Raw genomic sequence first — 20094 nt, 5'->3', positions numbered from 1 at the left:
ACTCTCTTTTTAAAAAGTTGATTTTAACTTACCTTTTAGTTTTTGGTTTTTTGTTTTATTTTTTAGCCCTTTATTGGAATATAATTGCTTTACACTATTGTGCCAGTTTTTGCTGTACAAAAAAGTGAATCAGCTGTATTTATACATATATCTCCATATCCCCTCCCTCCTGCGACTCCTTCCCACCCTCCCTATCCCAGCCCTCTAAGTTATCACCCATCACTGAGTTGATCTCCCTTGCTATGCAGCAGCTTCCCACTAGCTATCTATTTTACATTTGGTAGTGTACATATGTCAATGCTACTCTCTCACTTTGTCCTGGCTTCCCCTTTGGTCCCCCCACCCCTGCCACTGTGTCCTCAAGTCCGTTTTCTACATCTGCATTTTTATTCTTGCCCTGTCACTGGATTCGTCTGTACCATTCTTTTTAGATTCCATATATATACCATTTAGTTTTTAAAATGTTTTTGGTTTAAGTCTCCAGGCCAGAAAACTACCACTTCCAAGGGAATAAAACCCTGCGTGTGGTTCTAAGGGAAGTGTTTTAATGCCCCAAATTGTAATCACAGAAAAGAAGGCCTCATTGCACCATTTTACTTGAAGCAGGTCTTTGATGCCTCAAATACTCAGTGTTGCAAAGACAACGGAAGGTCTCCAACTCTACAGGTTTCCCTGATGAGCACTGGGATTGTCCTATGTCTTGACTAATTCTTTGACTGTTTCTTGCTTCCTGATATTCTTACCACCTATTAGGCATACCAGTTCTGAAATACTAACCTCCACATCTCATGCTAATCTTACCTATCCCTTGTCACCCACCTGGCCAGCTAGCCTATGCTAATTGTCATGTTAACTGGATGTAGGTAGGCCAATCAGGTAGCTAATGTGATTGGATGGGGAGGTGTTTTGTGTGCGTCTCAGCCTATGGATAGTGATGCTGTTGGCTAGAAATGCCTCGGGGCACTCACCTGGGCTAACAGGGAGCCCCTACAGATGTTTCCCTTTCCAGAGCCAATGCTGTGATTGGACTGGCCCTTGTGGTTTTCACTGAGATTGGAAAACACCCTTAGCAATAAACACTTTGAAAAGACAAGATTTATTCCTTATCCTGGAAGACACATGGCATGCCTGGGGCCACACAGTGAGGCTGTGGTGTGGGGATGGGGAGAGGGATGGAGGAAGGGGTAGAAGGGGAGAGAGAGGGAGAGGAAGAAGGAGAGGGAGAGGGAGAAGGAGAGCCTGGCTTTCTGCTTTTATTGGAGTCGAGGGTGGGGAGGGCTAGGGTTTTGCAGGTTCACTCTTTTTTGGTGAATTTAAAACATAAGAGCAGTCATTAAAGTGAGGAAATGGAAAAACAAGCAGTCAAAGGGTCAGAGTCAGCCAGAGAATTCTAAAATGAAGGAAACCAGTGGTGGGCAGCCTGGCTCTTTCTCTCGTTAAGTCGATGGCAGTGTGTTTATTAGAGACAGCAGAGTTTGAAGTGGATGCCTGGGTGATCAAAAGCTTCATGTCAGTCACTTGCATTACAATTAAAACAATAACAACAACAACAACAACTCAGGGTTACACCAGGATGAAGTATCTGGGGGTGGACAAATTCAGGAATGCCAGTGAAGAGACTCAGTTTTGACATAAAGGTTCTTCCCAGGGTGTGAGCAACAGAGCATCATGAACAGGTGTATGTTTGACTCCGAGATGTCAAGGTCTCTCTTCCAAAGTTTTTATGCACTCACTGGTCTGTTTTAGAGCTTCTGTATTTTAATTCTCTCTCCCTCTCTTTTCAAGAATGTCTCTGCTCCTATGCTTGCATTCCTTTAGAAGACAGGTTGTTCCCTGTGCATTTTTAAAAAATAAATTTATTTATTTATTGGCTGTGTTGGGTCTGTTGCTGCACGCAGGCTTTCTCTAGTTGCAGTGAGTGGCGGGCTACTCTTAGTTGTGGTGCGCTGGCTTCTCTTTCTGCAGAGCAACGGCTCTAGGCATGTGGGCTTCAGTAGTTGTGGCACGTGGTCTCAATAGTTGTGACTCACGGGCTCTAGAGCACAGGCTCAGTAGTTGTGGTGCAAGGGCTTAGTTGCTCTGAGGCATGTGGAATCTTCCTGGCCCAGGGATCAAACCTGTGTCCCCTGCATTGGCAGATGGATTCTTAACCACCACACCACCAGGGAAACCCCGCATTTTTTTTCTCAATTCCAGCATCTAATGGAGCCTGGCTCCAAGCAGGTGGTTATTGTTTGCTGACCAAATGTGTAAGGAATGATGACTAATAGATAAATACTTAAAAATGCCAGCTTCTTTGCAAATGTTTGTGGGGCATTTTACAATAAGCAACTGCTAGACCTGCCTTGCCCAAAATGTTCACTTAAATACTCCAAATTTTAATGTGTTGATTGACCACAGGTTTACAACATGGCATATATTCTTATTACTTTATACCCTGAAGAATTTCAGATAGTCAAAATCAATCTACCCGTTGTTAAGGAAAAGGACTGTGGACTTCAAGCCAGATTTGGTGGCTGTAGTCAATTAGCATCAGTAATATTATAAAAAGAAATTGGCTTGGAAAGACCAAAGGGAGAGACTTCCTTCACTGGGGGGTTATTCACACCAGAGGTGCTAGATGAAGGCGCCCGTGGCTCACAGTGTTTCTGCTGAAAGGTTACTAAGACTATCAAATACACAGAAGTGGCCCATGGAAAATCAAGCAACCCAGTTAGCATCTGTGGGGAAGGGGACTATTCCTCCCTCCCCCACCAACCCCTGTGGGGTCTTTTGGCTGGTGGAATTGAATAATTAAAAAGATACAAGGCACTTCGCTCCCTCCCTGCTGACGCCATGCTCCAGTTCCTCTTTGGATTTACTCTTGGCAACGTGGTGGGAATGTATCTGGCTCAGAACGATGACATACCAAACCTGGCTAAAAAGCTTGAAGAAATGAAAAAGGACGTGGACGCCAAGAAGAAACCCCCTAGTTCGTGAGGCCGACTCCAGGACTGCCTTCTGGATAAACTGATTCTCCTGTTCTTGAGGGCCTCCTTTACCATCTGAACCAAAAGCTTTTGTTTTAATCTCCAGCCTCAGCAGTTTTCTTCTTTGCTAGACCCTGCATTGCCTTACAGCACAAATGGAGCCACAAGTAAAGAACAGCCCTTACTTTTCCAACATCCTCACTTCTTCCCTTCCTCCTTCTAGCCACGCGGGAGGTCCTGAGAATGGAATTATGGTGCTAGATTAGTAAACGTGACCTTTAATTAGCAGTCTCTCCCTTATTCTTCAAGATTTCTACTACCATTTTCAAAAGAAAAATTGATGAGTTTTGTATAGCTGATGAGATATAAATAATGCTGATTTCATAGTCCAGCAATTATGTTGGGTATTTAAACAGTTGGTACTAAATTATGTTGTTTCAAAGTAGTAATTAAAGTGAAACTCTAGAAGCCAGTTTCTGGTAAATTATCCACTATTTATCTTGCTGTCAGGAAGCTTCATAGTTGCTGATTTAACCAATAAATCAATTTGCTGTTCATTAAAAAAAAAATAAAATGATATAAGGCAGATTAACAGGAGAAAATAAAATTTTATTACCTACACATGGGGAATTCGCATAAGCATGAAGGATTCCAAAGACAGTAAGGTAAGATGAGGCATATTTGTCATTTTGCACTAAGGAAAAGGATGTAGGGGTCTGGGACTTCAAAGGGAAGTAAGGTAATTCACAGGAAGATGAAAAGAGTTAGTGTTTGGTCACAGGGACACCAAGTGGGGAAAGCGGGGAGGGTTGTGGGGGGGGGAATGAATTGGGAGATTGGGATTGCCATATATACATTACTAATAAGAAAAAAAATTACCAAACTGTACACTCTAAATATATGCAGTTTATTGTATGTTAAAAAAAAGAGTTAGTGTTTGGTAAATAAATGTTTGCGGGGTCATCTGGAGGCAGTGGCCACAGAAAGGACTTTGATCAAAGGGCCTTGCTAGGTTCCTCTCTATCACACCTAGTTCATAAGTTGTTTACGGTGATAGCTTCTTCTGGGAACAGGCCTATCTTAAATTATCTATCTTAAATATCTTTTAGGCAGTTAGAGGAAAGTTCAAAGGTTCTTCCTGAGTCTTTTAGGCCTTCCTTGTTTTCAGCTCAAAACAATCTGCATGCAGAGTGGCACATCTTGGGGGAGCCTGCCCTGAACCCCATTAGATTCAACATCTTAACCTGTTAGTTTTATATTTTTGTCGAATAGAAAGCAATTGTTCTCTCTGAGGAACTCTAATTCTGTTACTAAGGAATGGTTAATTCTAATTTGCTATCTAGAGGGTGGAAGAGAACTGGTGTCTCTCTCAGGCCTTGCTTTTCTTGGCTTTGAAAAGTTTAGATCAGTGATATTCTACCGATGTGTTGGTGTTAGTTTTGAAGCATGTTGTAAATCATTTGTCGTTTAAGTTTTTCTTTCCCTCATATGCAAGAATACCTCAAAATTTTTAATGCTATTGGTGGGAATTATTTTAAGCAAAAAAAGGATTATTTTGATAAAGAAAAAGGTTTAAGAGACATAGTATCTAAGCCACAGGTCATCAGGCCATGCTAATTTTACCTAGAATCTTTACTTCTAATAATTTTAAAAAACTTTATTAATTTTTACTGGAGTAGAGTTGCTTTACATTGTTGTGTTTTTCAATTTTTCTAAATTAATTTTTATTGCAGTATAGTTGCTTTACCTAGAATCTTCAAATAATCAAATAAAAGACTGAAAAATTAAATTCAAGATTTAGATTTCTCTCATGAAGAACATGGACCAGGGCTTTGGAAACAGAAAAGTTATATATTCACATTTGGAAAAAGCCATCAGTTCTTCAATTTCTTTACTCTGATTTAAGGGCTTGCCCTAGATAGTGGTCATTCTTTAGTAGGTTTAGGTGGATGTTTCCAATTTCACTCCATCTCAAGTTGGGTGAAGAGGGTCTATGCATTGGTTTGTGTGGCTCTGAAACTAGGACCAGTGAGGAAAAGCTCGGAGGCGGCAGAGAGGACTTGGTAGTTTGCAGTTCTCTGCAGTGGCACCCCATCTTTAGGAGAGGAGGCCGCTGGGAGCTGGCTGAGTGCAAGTCAGGCATGTTTCTCAAACTGTGACTATGACCGATGGTAAGAAATACATATTATACCTTACATGACATGAAACAATATTTATCCTTACTACACACGAGGCACTCTAGTTTCTATTTCATTAAAAAAAAGTGCTGGTTTATGATCCACTGGTGGGTGGTCAGTAGCAGTGTGAAAAATTAGATTGAATTAGAGTCTGCTGACTCCAGTGTCATTACCTGGGAGCTTGTTAGAAATGGCCCCTCCCCACACCTCCTGCATCAGAACCTGCATCTAAGGCAATCTTACAATGAAAAAGGAATCAAAGTTAACCACTGTGACTCAATCCCATTTGTATTCTAGCACCTGGGAGCAAAGGGTATGGAGACCGCAGGCACTTTTCACCGGTAGCTGACATCGTGGGAAAGCAGTGCTGAGTCAGGCATGGATTCCGTGTCTCTCAAGTGTGCTGCAACAGAATAAAGGTTCTGACCTCAGGTCCAGCTGTGCCTGAGGGACCTCTGCGAGGTGGAGGAAAATGGCCTTGTGTCATATGGCAGCTGGCCAGGTGCTGGGCACTAAGCCCATCCCATAAATCAGATTATCTGTTATTTCCCTTTTGTTACAGCCAATCTTTAGCAAAGTTTGCTCAAGTATTCCAGCTTTGTCTCAACTGTGCTAAGGGGAATTAGGGACGAGGTCTGGACTTGACACTGGCTGTAACACTGGAAGGGGAAAAGGATCAATTTCGTGATGGTAGTAGAGCCTTCTGAGATGTCCCTAAGGGAAAGGTGAGTCACACAGCTCAACTGGGGTTACGAAGCCCAGCAGCTCTGGCCCATAGAAGACATTGTCCCCTGACAGCTTCAGAGACTCTGGGTCTGGTTTGTGCTGAGAAAGCTGATGGCCCCTTTATAAATGTGCCTTTACCTTTGCGCCCCATTGAGGCTTTTAAATTCTGTCACTGGATGTTTAGTCTCAGAGTACCTACAAAATCCATGGTTGCATACCTAGGCCCTCTTAGGTTCAAAGATGTGCAGTCCACTTCGAACTTTTGAGACTTCCAGAATGATCATGTTTTAAAAATAGTTACAAAAAAATGAAATTGGACCCAAAGAAAAGTCAAAAGCTCTTCTAGCGTTTTTTACCCCCCCTGAATAACACACCCATTATTGAGTAAATCTGGCTTTTTGTGTAGTGTTACCATTAATACTAAACTTGGTGAGACTGGGCAAATGTTAAAAATTGAATAATTGTTGGAATGTGAGGCCCGCATTGGGCTTGCAGCCTCAGTCAATGTCTTCTCAGGCTGCCTCTGATCTGCTTGGTTCACTGCCACCAAGCACCATGGACAGAGACAGGGCGCCTGGTGAAGACTCCTGCCGGGCTCACAGTGATGGCCAGGATGGTATGACCCACAAGACAGGCTTCCCCAGTGGCTGATTCAATTATGTGATAGTTTATCATGAAGCAAAATGTACTTCCAAGTGATCACTTCGATGGTGAAATTTCACCCCTTCCAAGGGAGGAATTTGTTTTGGTGACCCAGCTGTCAGACCTGTGCTGTCCGAATGTCTATATGACAAGGAACACGTTTAACCTGGAGGGAAGAATTATCTGGCAGACTCAGGTTTTCAAGCCTGACATTTCTGGTATGCTCAGCTCTTTGGAGCTGGTATGTTTTTTGGCCCCACTATATATGTAAAATGATAACTTCTTTCATCTTTATGCCTTTCTTTGCCTCATTAGTATCAGATAAGAAAAAAACTTTTTCTCTATTCTTAGTATCTTCTGGAACCTCACACTTTTGAAATTGGAGAATTAATTTTTTTTCATGTAGATGTGAGGGTCTTTAACAAAACAAATGTATCATTTAATACATTGTTCACCCTTGGCAAAATCTTGACTAAGAGCAGACAAAGATGGTAATCAAATATTTAAAAATATTCAAAAGCACCACTTTCAGCTCCTTTAGGAAGTGCCAATATTTCTCAGAGCAAATCTAACTACACTTTAGCTCTAAAATCAGACAAGTCTGATAAAAATAGAAATGAATGATTCTATTCTTTGTGAAATAAGACAAATTATGCTTTGGGAGAAAATATTTGCTATAAAGTATAAAATGTTTTAATATTTATATCTTATAATAAAACCATGACATGTTTATAAACACTCTATCAAGCAGTTTTACAATGGGGCCACCGCTGACAACTGGAAACGCAATAAATATGCAAAGACACACTGAGTATGAAATATACATCTTGACTTTATAATCGTGTGTGCTTTATTTTTTACACAAATGGAATGGAAGTGTCGACTATTTACACTTAACAGGAGTGTAAGCTGTGCAGTGTCTCTGTAAACACCAGCCCAGGCAAGGAGTATTTCCCCTCCCTCCCATCCTGCACTACAGCTTGATGGAGAAGCATCCTGTCAGAGAGAAGCACAAAACCGTCGTATCAAAAGGATCTCACGCATACAGCCTGATGCACTCGGAAGTTAAGACACATTTAGGAAACACATATTCAAAAAGGAGAGAAGAAAAGTTTGCCATCTCATTGGGAGTCAATCTTGCCATTTGGTTGTCTGTCCTCATGAGTTGCTAGGGAGGTTCTATATTCTATCTTTTAGATGATCTTTGTCTAAATCATTCGCCTGTCTTAGCTTATCCTCAGCTGCTACAAGAAACTGCACAGCTGTACAAGAAATGATTTCCGAAGCACAGTTTTCAGTGAGGAAGGATATTTACAGACTAAAGAGTGTGTGTGGGTTTCCATCCACATTCATTTGTACCCAATGTAGTATGTGTATACATGATATACATACCACATATACCATACATACACAGAAGTAAAATGTATAACCACAGAATTCTGTAGGGAGTCCTCTTTCAAATCAGTTGTCACGGGAGGTACTCCACATGCTCTAAGGGAAATGTCCCCTTTTGTTCCCTTAGGAGTGACGAAATTACTATGATAAACTTAGGAACTAGCCTGAGTCTTGACTTAAATATTTTTGTAGGAATTTAGGCAGGACCAAGACAGGAAAAAAAAGATGTAATTTCACCAGCAAGTCCATTCAATCTCACCAGAGCAATCACCAGCTGAAAAGCAGAGGGAGCTTCACATGAAAATAGGAAAAAGAAAGCTTATGAATGGGGAAAAAAAAATCTCTCTCTCCAAACCAAGGTGATGGCATGGCTTCCACAGGAAGAGGTTTGCTGTCAGATATAATTGTTGGGGCCGGAGTCTGCCTTTATTGAAAGGAAGTGTCCTCAGAGCCATGGGATGGTGCTGGGAATGGGCTCACTTTGGACCAGGCTTCAGGCAGAGAGGCACCCAGGTGCCGGCAGGGCCCAGAGCACATGCATCATCACTGCCAGGGCAGCGGTGCAGGCTGGCTCAGTGAGGTGCTGGAGCTGGCTCCGGTGTAGGACCTCATTCATGCACAGCTTTGCTCTCTGGGCTGCCTAGGTGAAACGGTGACTCAAAGAATTTGTGTCATTAGTCCAGTGTATGGACTTGCTGTCTGAATCAGCCATGAGCCCTTATAGGACAGAAAAATTAAGGAGTGGATTATGGGAGAGGAGATGATCAGAGATGTGAGAAGAGAAAGCACAGGAAAGGTGGAGAAAGAGGAAGAAGAAGGGGAGTGACTGAGACTAAAGGAGAGACAGACAAAGAGATTGGGGACTAAAGAGGAGAGAGTAAAGAAGGAATGCAGGAGAAGGCCAACAACTCAGAGAAGACGAGAAGGAGAGGTACACGAGAGAGCTGGAATGAGATACAACTAGGAGGGGAAGAGCAGAAAGAATGAGAAGAAAGGCACGAGCCACAGGCGTGGGGAGCTCTTCCCTGGCTCGGAGTCCTGAAGGGCTGGCAGTAGGATCTAAGACAGCTCACAGGCACCTGAGTGCGGCTTCGTAAAGATGGGTGCACTCGACAGAGCCAACCCAAGAGCTTGGGGCTGCGAGAAAAGGCCTGCAAAGAAATGGCCAACAGATCCTGTGGGAGGAGAGCAAAAAAACCAAATGCCCCTGCAATTAGCTGACAACTGAGATTCTGATTTTGGTAAAGCTGAGACCCCCGTGGTGCTACACATTGTACCAGAGCATGAAAAATAGCACCAGTGACACGATCTGGCACTTTTCCGAAAGGGCCCAGCATGTGAAGGTGACATTGCGCCCCCAGCAAGCCTTCAGATTGGAGAGAGCTCTCGACAAAGTTTGCAGTGTTAGCACCAGTCTGGCCCCAGGCTCCAAGTGCATTTGCACCAGTTGTAATCTGGGTAACTTTCATGCCATTTCCATACAAGTGGTCAGATTTGCTGCAAAATACACAGGTTCATTGGAGCCATAGAGACCTCAACATTGGGAAGCGCAAGACAACACAACAAATGGAGGTGTAAATTCTACAGGAAAAGACCCTCTCACCAATTGGCTTGGTGATTCTTCAAGCAAATATATATATGTATATATATATTTATATAAATCTACATAAAAAAATCAGTGCAAATGCCAATTCTAATCAGGAGCATCCACACTAGGAAAATAAATAATTATATTACTACAAAACCAAGGGTTGGTGGTTCAATTTGATTGTACTCAGCCACAGCAATACTTAATAGTAAATGGAAAGCACATCACACAACTCGCGAAACATCTATTCATTAATGACAGTCCTTTAAATAAATGGTTGCATGCTCAGTTGAGAAACCAAAGAAGTTATCATGGTGGCCTAAAAGTAGAGCTGGGATCAGGAATGGCATTCTGGTGGCAGAAAACTGCTGGGAGCAAGATTGACGAAAATAGGCCTTGACCTGAAACTGGCGAATTGCCGACGTGGATACATCTTTGACGTTTTGAGCACTCTAAGGAAGTCTCAGGAAATTTAACTTTCACCAGAGGGAAAAAAATGCATTGCTAGCCCTTCCACTGGTAAAGGCAGCCTCAAGACTATAGGTAGATGCATGGTTTTGCATTTCTGCGTTTGTTTTGATGACTGCAGCCAGGCAGATAGTGGTATTTTAGCATGAGTAACACTTGTTTTTGGAAAGAGACCCTCATTCTGAGCTCTGATGTTCTTACTGTGAAGAAGCCCCATCACTGCTGATGGCTGTCTCTTGCTCTCCCATCCCAGCCTGCATGCTGGTTTGCTGCACAGTGTGGCAGAATCCCTGCCAGGTCTGGATGTACCCCAGAAATAAGGCGATGGGGCTTAGTCTGGGCATGCATACAACCCAGAGTTGAGTAGTTACTGAGATCACTGAAAAGTCTCTCTAAACACCTTGGGCACAAGCAATGCTGATGTCACCATCAGCTCTAAAGTGGGATATAGGCTTCGGGAGGTTTCTTTTTTTAAATCATCATTATTAAAATTGCTAAAAAATAAACTTGGTCCAGGTGCAGCCCTCAAGAAAGGCGGTTCAATTGGTTGAGCTCAAAGTTATTAATAGTCTTTCCTTACGGTTCTATCTCTTTGTCCGGTACACAGAAACAGGTCTGCACTCCTCACCCCCAACCAGATACTTTCCTTCTCTCTTCCTCAAAGAAATAGTGCATCTTGGGACAGATCTCTCCATGGCTCTATACCTTCTCTGGCTATTACAAAACCCTCAGTTACTTGTGAAACAGACAAAAAAAGTCCTAATTATTCATGATGGCCAAAATACTAAATGATCCTTTAAGAATTGTATGTAAGTGACTAGGAACAACATTATTCAACTATTTGCATGGCAGGCCCAGGGTGTTTAACAAGAGAAAAGCAAAAAACTTCCCTTTACCTCATCTGCACGAGTTTGAAAGCCATCAGCTTAAAAATGCATTAACCAAACGTCCTCCAAAAATATTCATGAGGGCAACTCATTAAGGGATGTGCTCCATGGGAGTGTGTCACTAATATGGAAGGGAGACTGTGGGAGGTAAGTGAGGGAGAAGTATTTGTCAGGCTTCAGAAGGAACTCAGATGCTCTTAATGCATCCTTGGCAACAAAAGGGAGAGTGCAACTTTCTGTTCTTGAATGGGATCATCTGCAGATAGCGCATACATTTAGTCTTTCAATTAATTAATCTTTACAAAATATTTCACAAAACTTTTTTAACCTATAGAAATTTGTTTCTATACATTTAATATATTTTTATTGTATAAATTATTCTCATCTTTAGTGCCTTCTTTCAGTTTATAAATGGCAAAAGAGACAATAAACAATCACAAAGCTAACCCCAGGTGGAATCCCCTCCTCTCAGTGAGGTCAGTCCTCCACACACTTGCGAATTTTATGAAATGCTCGTCTTTGCAGATGCCAGGAAAAGAAACTAAACACTTATCCTTCCCTGATATTATGCCATCGCCAAAGGGACTCCTTTTTTTTTTTCCTTTGTTCTTTCTTTTGCTTGTTAAGAAATCAAAGGAAGTGTAGTTATAAAATTCGAAGTGTACCAATTACAGATGTGGGTAATGGGAAGGTTGGTGAAGTTCAAGTGCTGGCAACTTCTCTTTAAAGCAAAAAACACAGGGAGCTCTGAAGCTACATCAGCTCTGGACATCTGCTGGGTGAGGAGGCTGCCCATCTCTCGGGCACAAAGCCCGTCAGAGGTTCGTCCCTACACCTGGCACTTTGAGCAAACCAAAGCCTTCCCTCGTACTGCAACGTCTTTTCTGTCCCACCCTTTGGCCCCTCCTTTTCCTTCATGGCTTCACACAGTTTGTGTTGTACATTCATAAGAATTCACATTGACTGCAAAAACATAAATGCAACAAAAACATAAAAGCCTCCAAGTAGTATATTATATATATTTTGTTCTTCTAAATGCTCTTCTGTCGTTGTTGGAGGTGCAGTAGCTAATTTATAACTTCTCTTTTGAGGGAATCCAGATGAAAGGCCCAGATTGCTCTTCAATAACAAGCTTGCATTGGTTATAGATATCTTCCAAGGTGTCACCTTGGACAATAGCTGGAACAAAAGGAAACACACCGGACTTATGAATCATTCCCTGGCTGGTGAAGAACAACCAATCATCACACAGCAGAAGCTCAAATAGTGACCAGACAGACTCATCAGGAAGCTTAATATTACTTTTCATTATAAGAAAAGGCAGAAATTCACTTAAGCAAGATCACAACAGTGATTTAAAAAAGTGCTTTCAAGGCATATCCCAGATTGGTACTACATGCACCACAGTCTTCCCACTTTCTACCTCTCTTTCTGTAGTTCTGGATAATGAATCACTCATTTATTTAAATTTTATGGGTGTTTACTCTGGGTCAGGCACTGAGCTAGGCACTGATCAGTTTTCAGATTGATAGCTCCCCATTATCAAAGAAAGCTGGACTTACATTCTCTCTACTGTACTTATTTTGTAAGAGGCAGAAATTCAAATATTTTAGACACAGAGAAAATAAAAAGGATTTTAGAAGAAACTTTAGTTAATCTCCTCAACTCCCAAAACCTTTAACAGGAAACCCCATTCATTGTCCAAGTAATCTGATAAATTGAGATTTTATCATACAGGGCTATTCATAGTGAGAATACCTTATGGCAAATATTTGTAAAAAACATAAATAGGAGGAAACAAACTGTGTATCACCTAAAACAACAAGTCACTTACAGTAGATTTAAATACATTTTGTTATCTCCTTTGAACAAAAGCTATCTTGTAGACAGATATCCCAAACACATCCGTATATCCATATGACACTAGGGCTTAACAATAAATTGTGATTGAAACATGGTTTAGATCTTCAAAAATAGTCCTCAGAATGTATTGACTATGATATTCTATTCCTGAATATAAATAAACCACTGGTCAAAATGTACATTGTTTTGATTTAAACTTCCATCCTGGATGTTCTTTTAGGGTGAACTATAACTCATATCTTTGTTATTGACCGAAATTTTACTTAAGATTTACCCAGTCCAACATATTTGCAAACTGCTAAGCCGTTGGCATTTTCATATTCTGAATGAGATAAAAAAGAAAACACCTAACTTCATTTAAGGTAACTCAGGAGGAAAGTGCTTGTTTTTAAACCAGCAGTTGTAAGGCAAATTCCAGAAAGTTTGATTGCTCTTTGGATTTGATCAGTGTTTCATGAAAGCATGTAAAAATAGAGAACCCAGGACATGATACCCAGGACAAAATATCCCCCCAAATTCATGTTTCCAAGGAAATATTTAAAAAGAAAAAACAAGTTTTGCATTGAGACTTGACATGGAATTAATTGAAACACAGAAAGTTTGTTTCAACATCTTCTTCAAATGCTGCTAATGGGGCAACAGACCTATAGGTCCCTGAAATAGAGAACAGAGGCCCTGGGGCTGCTTCCCAAGGGTAACTGCTTTGGACCGTGCGTATTTTGAGTCTTAAAAGTTTCTTTTTCAAGTTTTCTGATGATCTCAGGGAGAGAAGTTGAATGAAGTATTAATGTTCAAAAGCTCCTTAATAGCAGGAGATAGTTCAGGTGCATCTGCCACTCATGGTTTTGGGTAGGGCCGGTGGGAACCTGGAAGCTGAATCCAGAGAAGAACCCACAGTTTCGGATCATAGGGGAGAAGTAGATGGAAATAAGGGATATTTAGCAGGACGGTTTTTAGGGCCCAGGTACACCAGGCCCAGAGCCCTCTCTATGCCAAATGTTAGACAACTTATCTCCTTTCTCGCAGTACAAATGTAAGAAGTTACCTGTAAAATATTCTCCGAATTCTTGTTCTAGCTTAATTGCACGGTCATAGGTTTTCTTGGCTTGTTCCTCTGTTAAACGCTTATTCATCTCCCTGGGAAAACAAGAGTTTGGTATTAGAACACAAAGGGAACGTGCCAGATCCTACAATATATGGCAAAAAAGAGTCCTGCAGGAAGCCTAATCTTAGCAGCAGCTTCCTAGTGCTCATTGGGACGCCTCTTTGCTGGAATATTTTCAGCCACAAGGACTCCCTCCCAGGGGGCTCACTCTCTTCGAGGGCAGTCTCTTGGTCCCACATTGGACTGAAGCAGAATCTCTCTTCATGACTTCCAGTCACTAGTTCCATCCTCTGCAGCTCCGCAGAGAGGGACTGAACTTCCTTCCTCCATGTCAGGCCCTTGGGTCTTTAAGTCAAGTGCTGGTGTGTCCCTCAAGGCTTCCACTTAACCAGAAAAACTGTCCTGCTTCCTTCACCACTTCTCTCACTGGATATAATTTCCAAATCCTAACCTTCCTGGCCACCCCTCCTTAGACTTTGCTCTCATCTATCTCAACATCTTTTCAACACAGGATGTAGAACCGAACACAATATTCCGGGGTGGCCAGAGAGAGGAGAGGAGAGGAGATGGAGAGAAGGGAAGACACATCACAGCCTTCTGCAGCTCATTATATCTAACAGAACAAGACTTGACTGTTCTCAGGTCCTGACCTCACAGAAAGCTTTGATCTCTCAACTTTCCCATCCTGCCCAAGGGCTGCTGTTCATCTTCAATGTGGACAGGAGACACGTGGAGTGGAGAAACAGAGACAGTGCTTCCAATGAATTATAGAAAATGTGACAGGCCCCTCAGGCGTCTGTATCTTTCAGGCTGAAAAAGCATTCTGTAGCTTGTGCTGCTCACCTTCTGCAAATGGCGAGGCACACTTATAGCAACAAGAGCCCTGAATTTCCTCTGTTTTCATAATCAAATGGAATTTCAAGGGGCTGCTAAAAATGGCTTGAATCAAAGATACAGAAAGAAAGGAACAATCAAAAGCATTTGGACCAAAATATTTTCAAACTGACTCTAAGCAAGTCATATCAAATAGTGAGCTAGAGAGAGGAGTTTGGCAAGAAGGAATCTCCAATGCCTATTTTGTTTATTTTTGTTCAGATAGAAGAATGGGCTGTAAAAGAATTATGCCGGGCATTCTCTGTCCTTCTTTCTGTTAGTCTGTCAACCACTGGTGTATCATTAACTGTAAGCAAGTGCTGCTTAATCATTGTAAGATTACTGAAATCCAGTCTAGTCTCAAGGACAAATTGAGGAGGAAGGAAAAGGGAGAATAACCTAATCTACTGGCTCCTAACCAGTGGCAGCTTTATTCTCCCATGTCCTCTAGATGTTAACATTTTTTTTGCCACCCAAACCAATTGCACATATTAAATAAGAATGGTTTTATCTTCTCATTTTTTCTTAATCAAAGACATTTTCTTAATCAAAGACTGACAATCATTGCCTCTGATCATCATATGAATACCAGTGTGACTGCACTGATAAAAGTTCAGCCAAGAGCAAAGACATTTTGGTGGGTCTGTCGGGATGCATCGCAGGTGCAGGTAGAATTCTGAAGGTATTGCTGCCTTTGCCTGTCACTGTAGGAAGCCAGACATCTGGGTCTGGAGCATGTAATCTCAAGTCAATTCCTTTTACAGAGCAAGAAACTGAGGTCAGAACTAAAGGGACTTGCCTAAGGTAAAAGAGTGAATTTGATGTAAGAACTCGAAGCTTTTTGTATTTTGTTTTTTTTAACCAATTTTTAGTGAAATAGATTTTCCAGTATACCAAGACTTTCTTTCAAAAGAGACCCTTATTTAGAAAAATGCAAAACAAAACGCAAGTCTGACATTAACATGATTCTGGACTTGATGTTGATGGCTGCAACATACAGAAGTGGAAATTTCCTGAAGTCTTGTTGAAATAAACTCATCTTCAACTGAGGGATATTATCTATAATTCTCTTCCTAAACAGCACTAGTCCTACAAGCTTTGAGTGGCTGTCAATCTTGGGTAGCAGAAGATGCTGGGCTAAACCAAGGGAACTTCTCACAGAAAGTGTTTTGCTCTAGATGTGATGTCAAGAAATCACGTAGTTTTAGGTCTTCTTTGACTTCCCTGGCCCACACTGGTCTGTCTTCTCTAAATTCCCTTTGCATTTATTGTAGCAATACTGAATTTAGGATTTTATCCTCTAATACATGAACTTGTTCTGTCTCCCTGCCCAATCTGCTAGTTCTTTGAGGGCAGAGGCCATGGTTGTTCATTAGCATGTGGCCTGCAGCTGAGTCAACACTTAATTTGTTGAATGAATAAGTGAATGAATGAATGAATGAATGGGAGCTAGACAAATATAATTATGATACAGTTGAAGACAGAAGTAAACACAGCCTATCATGGGAGCAAGAAGGTAAAAGCAGACTGGTGTGGCAGCATGGAGAGACACAGGAAAGCTTCTTATTGCCATGGGATGGGGGTGGGGATTAGAAGTCACGTGGCACTACAATGTGAACAAACACCCCTTTCATACATGCTCTTGATTTTATGCTCCTCTGAAGAGTCAGCTGTGTATGTGCTAATCAGCGCTGTGGTTTGATGTGGATGATGCACTTGAGAATAATGTGTGTGATGATGTATCAGTGCCTAAATGTGACAGCTGCCATGCTTTTGTTCCAGCTGACCTAGCATTCACCCCTCCCTGGGGAATGGGCAATTCATGCCAGCTTTGCTCCTGAAGTAAAACCCTCAGAAAAAGAGTGAACTGGAAAGTAAACATCCAGCACTTCCTAATAAGATCACATTGGTTTGAATGTCACCATTACTGCACTATGCATATGGCTGCAGCAAATGATGGCAGAGTCACTGTCTCATTGTGGAGTCCAGCCTTCAGCACGTTTAATTTTCCTTGGTGATAAGTGGCCGTGACAGGGCCCTAAGGCAAAACTAAATAAGTCATCTCATAGTTGTGGAAGGAAGGAGACCTTCTCCTACGGAGCACCAGAAGGGAACGTCCCCCAGCGTTGCACTGAACCAAAAGTGCAGCTGCTGTTTGTCCCTCAGGCCTCTCTTTCCTGGGAAGCCACTTATCCCATTGCATGTTTATGATGCGAAAACTTATTTTTCTGTTTCTGAAATGGGCCTTTAAGATGCTGTTCCCAGGAGGTGGGGGCCGTTTGTCTACTCTTCTTAGTAATGTTGGCAGTACTAACAGTATTTATGAGGCCCTTCTCAGATTACAAATCACTTTCATGTAAGGAAATCTGCAGTTGCTTAATTCGTTCTGTTCGATGCCCAATGCAGTATCTTACACGAGGAGGAATTTAATACATGCTATTAGGGATAATACTATTAACAACCATTATTTTATCATCAACACATATTTTTCCATGTGCGCACTGTGGGCAAAGCTCTTTATGATATAATTTAATACCTAAACTCATGGGGCAGAAGGTACGAAGAATGACCTCCTGACTTTATTTCTTCATCTTCGTAAGAACCTCTGTTCGTCTTTTATTTATGGGACTGTATTCTGCTTTTAAGATACATCTCTGGCAATTTTCCTAGACATCAACTATGTATTTAACTGAATTCTCGTAGACTGCAATTCCAGTTACTGTAGCTTCTTCCTACAAGAGGTGGCACTGAACAATTGGTTGATATCCTCTACAAGTAACTGCTTTCACCTCTGCGATGAATGACTTCATTTTCTCTGGTCTTTCCATAAAGACTGTTTTCCAGTACTTCGTGGATTACTGCTGAACACTGTCAAATGCTCTAATGTCTTGAGGCCCAAACGGAGGCATATTTGGGCAAAGCTCTCACAATGGACACACTGGTGTTATCTCTTGTGGCCTCTTGGAAAAGGCACTGTTTACATATTTTGTAATGATAAAACAGTTTTATTCCTTTTACAATAAAGTAACTTGAAATCTTTTATAGTAGTAATAGCTACCATTTAGTGAGTGCTTACTATATGCCAAATACCATATGGAGAACTCTACATTCAAGACCTTGTTTAACCTTTACACTAGCTCTATGAGGTGTGCCTTATCAATGTGCCTAGTTTAGAGGCGAGGAACTAAATCTTACAGAGGTCAAGCAAATTGCCTGAGGTCACATAACTAAACAGTGGCAAAGGAAAGAACCAAACCTAGCCTGACCAATTTTCAGGTCCCCGCTCTTAGCCTTTTTGCTCTGCTACTTTTATGGCTACTGCAGTGCCAGTTTTGTACGAGAGTGGTCTACAAAACAATGTCACCAATTTCTATCAAATTGGCACAAAAAATATTAATTTACAGCCAGATCATGAATATCTGCCCAATTTGTTTACTGATTTCTGAAGGAAGATATTTTACAAGTCCTCTGAAAGATAAAAAGAACAAAAAATCCGAGCCATGCTTTTTCCCCTTGTTCATAAATGTGCACAGGTCTGGGGCTATTGGTTAAAGTTGTAGATGTTTTACTGCCAGGCCGCTAAGCAAACTCCCTATTAAGGATAGCGGTCTAAATAACGTGAGGTTTTAACTAAGGAACATGAGAATTCTATGCTGTAACAACATGAAGTGCCAATGGAAAGAGTCTAAAATATTGTCTGCTCCCACTATGAAAACCCACACACTTAAAAAGATTTACCAGTGGAATTGCTCTCAAAAGTAAGAGACAATTTAAAGATGACTGCTTCCTATCACTTGGAAAGCAAAGCAAGACAAAACAAAAACAAAGCAAACCAACCCACCTTCAAAACAGCAAGATGAAATGAAAATATCACATACATAAAAGTAACTTGTGAAATGAAAACAAAAATCAAGAAACATTAGCGAAGACATTTTAAGGAATTACTCCTTAAAATGTCTCTAGTGTTTCAAAAGAAGTTTCACCTATCATTAAAAAAGGGAATGTTTAAAAGAAATCAACAATGGCAGTTCCCATTTGTAAGCATTTATGACAAAGAACTGTTAACAATTTGCTCTGTCATATGGAACAGAGAGCTGGATGAAGGCCGCCACTGCCCTCCACTTACATCAGAGGTTCCAGAGACTTGGGTTTAATGAAGATGGCAATGGGATAGAGCTGGGCAACTTGTAACCGCTTGATAGCATTTCCTGATACGTCAAGTATACAGTGTTTGCCCTGGAAGAAAAGAAAAATATGGAGTTAACACAGGAAGAATGATCATAATCAAACCAAAAGGAAAAAAAAGTATGTTTTAGAGGGAGGTAAAAGATACTGGATTTCAAATTTTGAAAAAGAATCATTGCAAAGCATAAATAAAAGTTGATATACAGGGTCATAACCAAATGTTTGCAATAACTTATATTTCTTACTCCTTTACTAAGTGTCTGCCACAGGGATAGACATTTTACTTGTGTAATCTCAGTTAACTTTATTTCCTTAAATAAATATCTGATGCTTTGCACAAGGAAGCTATGTAGCCATATATTATATGACTGAGTCCACTCTCATGAAACATTCATGAACCATCTCTGAAAAAACAACTGTCAAAAAGAAATGCGCAAAACTGTCAAAGAAGAAACTCCCTACCTATGAGGTACTGCATTTTACAGAACAGAAGACTAAGGCTTAAAAATACTAACTTGCCCAAAGTCTCAGAGCTAAGACTCAAACCTAAGTTTTATTGGTTGGAATAAACAGATATCTCATTGTCTCACCCTAACCAATGTTAAATCTGGAAGAATGGTAACCATGTGAGTTTAAAACAATCCCATAAACATGTGCTGAGGGTTTATATATATCTTGCCTCAATATGCTTAGTCTAGTATAAAGCAAGGACAGACACAAAGAGTTACCTTAAATATTTTATCTTAAATGCTGAGAGATAGGCTTGCATAGTGTATGTAAATATCTTGTTCCTAAACAAATAAAAACCCTACTATATTACAGCACACCTCATTTAACTTGGCTTCCACTGCAATGCGTGCTCAGAGCAAGGAGCTGCTTTATAAAGTATTTCTGGAAAAGCAGACACATTTGACACACATCATATTCTGCCTCCTGGAGGGAAATGGCTTCATTACCCCGAGGCTCAAAGAACTTTCCAAAAGAAGAGAAAAAGCAAAAAAAAAAAAGAAGAGAAAAAGCATACTATGCAGATAGCAACGGTCCTAAATCAATAAAAGGGGATAAAAACTCATCCACAATATCCATGTAAAAATGAAGAGAGTCCAGTGAATACTTGAGCTTTTATAGGAGAAACACACTAAGATGGCTCAAGCCTTTCTCGCTTAATAAATTCCAAGTCTGCTATCTGTGAAATGCAGCAGTTATATAAAAAGTC

General features: G+C 40.9%; 2 protein-coding genes across 8 annotated transcripts in view; one reads left to right on the top strand and one right to left on the bottom strand.

The window, feature by feature from the left end:
- Positions 1-2814: 2814 nt before the first annotated feature.
- Positions 2815-3533, top strand: LOC130829105 (short transmembrane mitochondrial protein 1-like). The gene has a single exon (XM_057695300.1). The coding sequence runs from the start codon at positions 2836-2838 to the stop codon at positions 2977-2979; it is 144 nt and encodes a 47-aa protein (XP_057551283.1). The 5' UTR covers positions 2815-2835; the 3' UTR covers positions 2980-3533.
- A 5426-nt stretch (positions 3534-8959) lies between these two features.
- The window catches only part of DLG2 (discs large MAGUK scaffold protein 2), a 1973535-nt gene continuing 1962400 nt past the window's right edge, over positions 8960-20094 (bottom strand). For all 7 annotated transcript variants that reach the window (XM_057748299.1, XM_057748301.1, XM_057748302.1 and 4 more), the window contains 3 exons: positions 18820-18929; positions 13761-13852; positions 8960-12031 (listed from right to left, as the gene is read on the bottom strand). In XM_057748299.1, the coding sequence (XP_057604282.1) occupies positions 11925-12031; positions 13761-13852; positions 18820-18929 (309 nt within the window). In that variant the 3' untranslated portion in view covers positions 8960-11924. The remainder of the gene's footprint in view (positions 12032-13760; positions 13853-18819; positions 18930-20094) is intronic.

Source organism: Hippopotamus amphibius, chromosome 9 (assembly GCF_030028045.1).
Source record: "Hippopotamus amphibius kiboko isolate mHipAmp2 chromosome 9, mHipAmp2.hap2, whole genome shotgun sequence".
NCBI classification, from domain to species: domain Eukaryota; kingdom Metazoa; phylum Chordata; class Mammalia; order Artiodactyla; family Hippopotamidae; genus Hippopotamus; species Hippopotamus amphibius.
This window is presented reverse-complemented; position numbering and strand designations above follow the sequence as displayed.

What these genes read in the sequence shown, in the direction of transcription:
- LOC130829105 (XM_057695300.1), top strand. Translation starts at nt 2,836, where the DNA reads ATGCTCCAGTTCCTCTTTGGATTTACTCTTGGCAACGTGGTGGGAATG.